Source organism: Bos taurus, chromosome X, assembly GCF_002263795.3.
Source record: "Bos taurus isolate L1 Dominette 01449 registration number 42190680 breed Hereford chromosome X, ARS-UCD2.0, whole genome shotgun sequence".
Taxonomy (NCBI): Eukaryota; Metazoa; Chordata; class Mammalia; order Artiodactyla; family Bovidae; genus Bos; species Bos taurus.
This window is the reverse complement of record NC_037357.1, coordinates 85,523,823-85,531,314: the sequence shown is the minus strand read 5'-3', so window position 1 is coordinate 85,531,314 and position 7,492 is coordinate 85,523,823. Positions and strand designations below refer to the sequence as shown.

Below are 7,492 nucleotides of genomic sequence, written 5' to 3'. Positions count from 1 at the left end.
GTCATTGCTTTCTTTTCGTCAAGTAAATTCCACAGCCTAGCGGTCAGAAGTTCCATAGTCTGATTGAGAGGATTAGAAGGTGGCTGCTTCCCTGAGGTCATGACAGAGTGAGGCAAAGAGAACCTCTCACCATTCGAAAGCAAAGTTCCGATTCGGGACCTATTTAGTGCGGCGGGGGCGGAGCGACAACTCTCGCGCTTAGGACAACTGCAGCTGCGCGGAGTCACACTTCCGTCCCCGACCCCGAGAGCTTGCAGAACGATCTGTTATGGCGGCTAGGATGTTAGGTTTGTGCGGCCGCCGCCTTTTGGCAGTAGCGGCGACGCGAGGGCTCCCTGCTGCCCGTGTTCGCTGGGAATCCAGCTCCTCCAGGGCTGTGATCGCCCCGTCCACTCTGGCGGGAAAGCGGCCGTCAGAACCGACATTACGCTGGCAGGAGGACCCAGAACCCGAGGACGAAAACCTCTATGAGAAGGTGAGAGGGAGGGGAAACGGGACGCCAGAAGGGTCAATCGGGGACCAGCGGCTAGGGCGCCGTAGAGGACGGTCTTAGTCGGCTGGGAATTGCGCAGCTGGCGAAATTTTCGAAGATTTGGAAATTCTGCCTAGCTTGTTTCCTCCTTTGTATGGGTTCAGGGTCAGAAATTGGCCTTATTTTGCAGACAGACATCAAACCTGAAGTGGGCAATGTTCAAAGCACGTTTGAAGCAATATAGAATAACAACGTTACTAAACACTGGTGTGGTGCTTACTCAGGTGTTCGAAGCACTTTACATACATTAACTCGTTTAGTTCTCATAATAACCGTATTTCGAGGTAGGTGGTTTTGGTGTACCCATTCTACGGATGAGGAAACTGAAGCATAAAGATGTTAAGTGACTTGCCTAAACTCACATAACTGAATGTGTGGCAGAACCAGGTTTGCTGTGCTATCTGATAGTGGACTGAAATCAGAATGCCGTAGTTGGAATACAGGCATTGACCTTGTGCAAGTAGCTTAAGCCCTTGATGCTTCAGTTTCTTTGTAAGATGAGGAAAGTATTAGGACATTTTCTAAAAGAATAAAATACTACATGTGCCTCCGGTATTTAAATGAGTCAAAATGCTCAAAACAGCAGCTGGCACTTAGTACAAATACTCACCATTAGAAGGTGTTGTGGTTTTTTTGTTTTTTGTTTTGCCACTTTCCACCTCACTGGGATATTGTGCAATTTGTGCTTGTGAAAAGGCCTGGCATATAATAGATGCTTCATCCATACTGACCTCTTGTTGAGGGGCTTGGTTATATAGGATACTCATTCATGCATTCTGTAGCTATGTATTAAGGGCCTGCTGTATGCCAGGCTAAGTTCAGGGTGCTATGAATTCACCAATATAGAAATCAGATAAAGCCCTTGCTTTCATAGAGCTTACGTGGTAGTGGAGAATACAGAAAATAAACATGTAAAATATTAGAAAACATTAAGATAGAGTATGCAACCAATAATATAATGTGATCAGAGTATTTGAAGGATATGCTACTTTGGTAAACTAATAAATGCTTGAAAGAAAGTTAAATAAGATAAGTGGATGGAGAGTGACTTGGGGATAGGGAGTTACGAGGTTGAGGAAATAGGAAATAGCCAATACCAATCATTTTTGACCTGTAAAAATGTCAATTTCCTATAGGTCAACTTAATAGATAAGGTGACTAGGGAGTGCCTCCTAAGGGGAATGAAGATGAACCCAAAAGCTTGAATAAGGAGACAGATCCAGCCCTGACTAAATCTGGGGGAAAGGCTTTCCAGACAGAAGGAACAGCAAGTACAAAGGCTCTGTGGTGGCAAGGAGCTTGACAAGTCCTAAGAACAGACAGGAATTTAGGGAGGGAGGAGAGATTGGTCCGAGGTGAAGTTGGAGACCAAGTTATACAGGACCAGCATCAGGCTTTGTGGAGCAGCAGGAAGCCCTCGTTGACTTCTCTCTGCCGTAGAACCCAGACTCCCACGGTTATGACAAGGACCCTGCTGTGGACATCTGGAACATGCGGGTTGTCTTCTTCTTCGGATTCTCCATCGTCTTGGTCCTTGGCAGCACCTTTGTGGCTTATCTGCCTGACTACAGGTGTGTGGGGTGTCCAAGAGAGTGGGATGGGTGGGGACAGAGGCAGGGGTGGATACTGAAGGAGACCGCCAGGAGTCCATTCCCTGGGGAACTAAGATGGGGATTGATGTCCACTGAGACTCCCTCATGTCTTCCCCCATGCTACTGCCTCCAGGATGCAGGAGTGGGCCCGCCGGGAAGCTGAGAGGCTTGTGAAATACCGAGAGGCCCATGGCCTCCCCATCATGGAATCCAACTGCTTCGACCCCAGCAAGATCCAGCTGCCAGAGGATGAGGACTAACTGGTTGCCAAAAGGGGCATAAGAAGCACCACCTTCTCTACCCTGCCTGCCATTCTGCCCTCTCCTCAGAGCCCCTAATTAAAGGGACTGAAAGTGTGACTGGCTGGTGTTGCTTCTGTTGTGAGAGGGATGTGGGAGTGGGGGCGTCAGAGTAGGGGTGCCTTTTCTGGGTATTCTGGTTATTTGTTGCCATGTGACAAACACCCTAAAACTTGGTGGCTTAAAACAATTTAGTATTATGTTTCATGCTCCTATGGTTGACTGGGCTCAACGAGGTAGTCCTTCTTGAAGATTTGGGTGGTTGCAGTCAGATGGTGGCTGGGGCTGGAATCATTGGAAGGCTCAACTGGGTTGAACGTCCAAGATGGCTTCTTTATTTCCATGTTTGGTACTTGAGTCTTCTATGTGGCTTCTCTCACCAGCAGAATAGCCTGGGTTTTTTGTACGGTGGCTCAGGCCTCCTCTGCATAGAGGTGTAGCACATGGGAAGAAATGGACAGCAGCCATCTTTAGAAAAAAAGCTACCATACTGGGACTGCATGTGTTGGAAGAAGGGCCAGGGTGACCAGGGACTGAGGATGGTGGCTCAGAGCTGGGCATTTCTATTGCTGAGGATGAGTGTTTGTCTCCCTCCCTGCCTTCTTCTCTGTTTTTCTCAGTGCTGGGGTTTTCGCCTCTGCCTTGTGTCTTGGTGAATCTGGATGCCTCTCTCTTCCCCTCTGTCCCAATCTGAGTGGTCTCTGACTCAGGATGCACATCTCTCTTGTCTGTGCATGTGTGTCTATTTCTCTCCCTGCCCCCTTATCTGTCTCTGTCTTTCTCTGTCTCTCTTTTGAGCAGGAAGTCTCTCCCCACAGCCTTTCCCCCAAACATTCTTTTTTCTGGGAGTAGACCATCTGCTTGCATTAGGGACTCATTCTTAGACTCTCTCTGTCTCTGGATCTGGAAGATGGAGTTGGATACTTGCTCTGCCTCTTTGTTTCTTTCTGGGGAATATCTCCTAAGATCACTGTTAACTCGCCATCTGGGCTGCCCTTCATGCCCCTGGCATCTCTGCCCTCTTCTCTGTGGCCCCCTTCCACAGCTCCAGCTTGCACATTCCCACATCATGCACTCATTGCTCCCATCTCTGTGAGTGTCCCTGCCTGGAATATCGGAAAGTGCAAGAGCCCCCAGTCACTGGCTACCGGAAGAACATCTGGCCTAATGAACCCTCCACTACAGGTGATGCGTATCCCTAACTTCTGAGTCGGGAGGAGTCGTAGTTCACTTGTATGTGGCTAAGGTGAGAGCAATGTCCATGTGAACCTTTGAAAGTGAGCAGTGTCATTCCCTGAGTACTCCCCTGTGGGGCCAGTCTCCCAACTTGAGGGCAGCTCCAGAGCAGACAGTACTAGTGTGTAGAGGGAGAACTCCCACTACTGGGCATATACCCTGAGAAAACCACAGTTCAAAAAGACATATGTATCCCAATGTTCATAGCAGCACTATTGACAATAGCCAGGACATGGAAGCAACCTAGATGTCCACTGACAGATGAATTGATAAAGATAATATCACACACACACACACAGGAATATTATTCAGTCATAAAAAGGAACAAATTTAAGTCAGTTGTAGTGAGGTGGATGAACCTAGAGCCTGTTATACAGAATGAAGTAAGTCAGAAAGAGAAAAACAAATACCATATATTAACACATATATATGGAATCTAGAAAAATGGTACTGATGAACCTATTTGCAGGGAAGGAATGGAGCTGCAGAAGTAGAGGACGGTCTTGTGGGCATGGCATGGAAAGGAGAGGGTAGGACAAATTGAGAAAGTGACATTGACATATATACACGATCATGTCTAAAATAGATAACTAGTGGGAAGCTGCTATATAACAGGGAGCCAGTCTGGTGCCCTGTGATGACCTAAAGGGGTGAGATGGGAGCAGATATATATATATATATATATAAATATATAATTATGACTGATCCTCACTGGTGTACAGCAGAAACCAACACACCATTGTAAAGCAAAAATCCTCCAGTTAAAAATAAAAAAAGGAGAATGTGAAACAAATGCCAAAAGCTCCCTTCAGGTCCAATCTTCCACCCCAAGGGTAATCACTTTCTGGACTTCTAACAACTTTTGAGCTTATGATGTTGGCACGATGGATCCACGTTGTTAAGGAACTTGTGGTTTGCCCATATTCACTGCTGTATTCTCTTTCATTGCTGTGAGTAGATCACACTTCATCTATTCCATTGTTGATGGGCATTTGGGTAATTTTCTATTTGGGGCTATTAAGAATAATTCTTCTGTGAACATTCTTGTATATATCTTTTGATGGATATATGCAGTCATTTCTCTTGGGCATATACCCAAGAGTGCAATTGTTCAATCATGGGAGTAGACATATGATCAGCTGTGTAAATCATGCCAGTTCTCCAATCTATGCTTCCCCAGTGGTGAATGCCACGTCCTCAACATCACATGGCACTCCCCATCTGTTTCATCGTAGCCATTCTGATTACTGACTGACCTTTTACGGACCACATTGGGATGAAGGGCTGGGAGTTGAATGCCTACTGGTGCCAAGCCCTGACAGGGTGCCAGGAATGACAGATACCAGGATCCCTGTCCTTGGGAATTTCACAGGATTGGGGTGGAGGCCAGTGTGAGTGGTCAGAGACTTAAAGTCAATGTTTTCATCCTGCTGTTTGGCTCCAAGGATACTTGAACCTTGGTATCCAAGCCAGGCTTCAGCAATATGTGAACCGTGAACTTCCTGATGTTTAAGCTGGTTTTAAAAAAGGCAGAGGAACCAGAGATCAAATTGCCAACATCTGATGGATCATGGAAAAAGCAAGAGAGTTCCAGAAAAACATCTATTTCTGCTTTATTGACTATGCCAAAGCCTTTGACTGTGTGGATCACAATAAACTGTGGAAAGTTCTGAAAGACGTGGGCATACCAGACCACCTGATCTGCCTCTTGAGAAATTTGTATGCAGGTCAGGAAGCAACAGTTAGAACTGGACATGGAACAACAGACTGGTTCCAAATAGGAAAAGGAGTACGTCAAGGCTGTATATTGTCACCCTGCTTATTTAACTTCTATGCAGAGTACATCATGAGAAACACTGGACTGGAAGAAGCACAGGCTGGAATCAAGATTGCCAGGAGAAATATCAATAACCTCAGATATGCAGATGACACCACCCTTATGGCAGAAAGTGAAGAGGAACTAAAAAGCCTCTTGATGAAGGTGAAAGTGGAGAGTGAAAAAGTTGGCTTAAAGCTCAACATTCAGAAAACGAAGATCATGGCATCCGGTCCCATCACTTCATGGGAAATAGATGGGGAAACAGTGGAAACAGTGTCAGACTTTATTTTTCTGGGCTCCAAAATCACTGCAGATGGTGACTGCAGCCATGAAATTAAAAGACACTTACTCCTTGGAAGGAAAGTTATGACCAACCTAGATAGCATATTCAAAAGCAGAGACATTACTTTGCCAACAAAGGTCCATCTAGTCAAGGCTATGTTTTTTCCTGTGGTCATGTATGGATATGAGAGTTGGACTGTGAAGAAGGCTGAGCGCTGAAGAATTGATGCTTTTGAACTGTGGTGTTGGAGAAGACTCTTGAGAGTCCCTTGGACTGCAAGGAGATCCAACCAGTCCATTCTAAAGGAGATCAGCCCTGGGATTTCTTTGGAAGGAATGATGCTGAAGCTGAAACTCCAGTCCTTTGGCCACCTCATGCGAAGAGTTGACTCATTGGAAAAGACTCTGATGCTGGGAGGGATTGGGGGCAGGAGGAGAAGGGGACGACAGAGGATGAGATGGCTGGATGGCATCACTGACTCGATGGACGTGAGTCTGAGTGAACTCCGGGAGTTGGTGATGGACAGGGAGGCCTGGCATGCTGTGATTCATGGGGTCGCAAAGAGTCGGACACAACTGAGCGACTGATCTGATCTGATCTGATTTGGGGTCAAGCTTTGCTCCAGCAACATAACAGGTAACAAGCACCTTCATCCTTCAATCTAGGGGAACATTTATTATCGGCAAGGCCCAGTGAACAGGATGGTCACAGTCCCTGTGGCAGACACTGTCAGTTCCCTGCCCATAACCCTGTGACCTCACTGCTTTACCGTGTGCTGGTCAACTGGCAGCTGCCTGGGTTTGCATCTCTTGGCTAGAGGGCTTCCTCTCAAGCTGCAGAAGGCTGTTCTGCCTCGGGGTCTCACCGGCTGGAAGGGGCCAGGAAATGAACACCTCCTGGTGGCAACCCTCAGCCAATGACTGACAAGAGCTGGTAGATAAATACCCCTTCCCCCTTGCCCCTCAGATGGGACATGCCTGACGTCTATGTTCTCCATCAGTCCTTAGAACTCCACAATGGGAACAAGCCCCAGTGCTAAGTCGCTTAGTAACACTCTTCATCGACTGCCCTCCCTTTGTCTCACTTCCTTACTTCCCACTGCCCAACAGGTGCTTCCTGGAATCACATTCTAGATAAGCTGCTTGACTTCAATCTTTGTCTCAGGGTCAGCTTCCAGAGGGACACAAACGAAGACAGTCTCTCTCCTCATGGACTTTACCTCAAGGTCGTGGGTAAGACTGAAGTAAACAAGCATGGAAACCAACAGAGGAGATAAATTCCACCAGAAGGCCAGTGTGGCTGGAATATTGTGCTTACTAGAGTCACTGGAATCTTCCTGCAAAAGAATAGTTACAGATGAGATTATAGAGGTGGTCATGAGCCATATCTGTAGGTCCCCATGGGCCATGGTTAAATGAAGTTTAGATTTTTTAAAATTGAAGTACAGTTGATTTACAATGTTGTATTAGTTTCAGCTGTACAGCAAAGTGATTCATACACACACACACACACACACACACACACACACACATAGGGGCTTCCTTGACAGTGGTAAAGAATCCACCTGCAGGAGACCCCAGTTCGATTCCTGGGTCAGGAAGATCTGCTGGGGAAGGGATAGGCTACCTACTCCAGTATTCTTGGGCTTCTCTTGTGGCTCAGCTGGTAAACAGTCCATCTGCAATGTTGAAGACCTGGGTTCCATCCCTGGGTTGGGAAGATCTCCTAGAG

At 46.8% G+C, this 7,492-nt stretch overlaps 1 protein-coding gene across 1 annotated transcript; it reads left to right on the top strand.

Moving 5' to 3' along the window:
* The first annotated feature begins 225 nt into the window (after positions 1-225).
* Positions 226-2,483, top strand: NDUFB11 (NADH:ubiquinone oxidoreductase subunit B11). The gene is given in 3 exon segments (NM_001033620.2): positions 226-475; positions 1,973-2,103; positions 2,258-2,483. Coding segments are annotated over 3 exon segments (465 nt in total). The 5' UTR covers positions 226-268; the 3' UTR covers positions 2,385-2,483.
* The last annotated feature ends 5,009 nt before the right edge of the window (positions 2,484-7,492 follow it).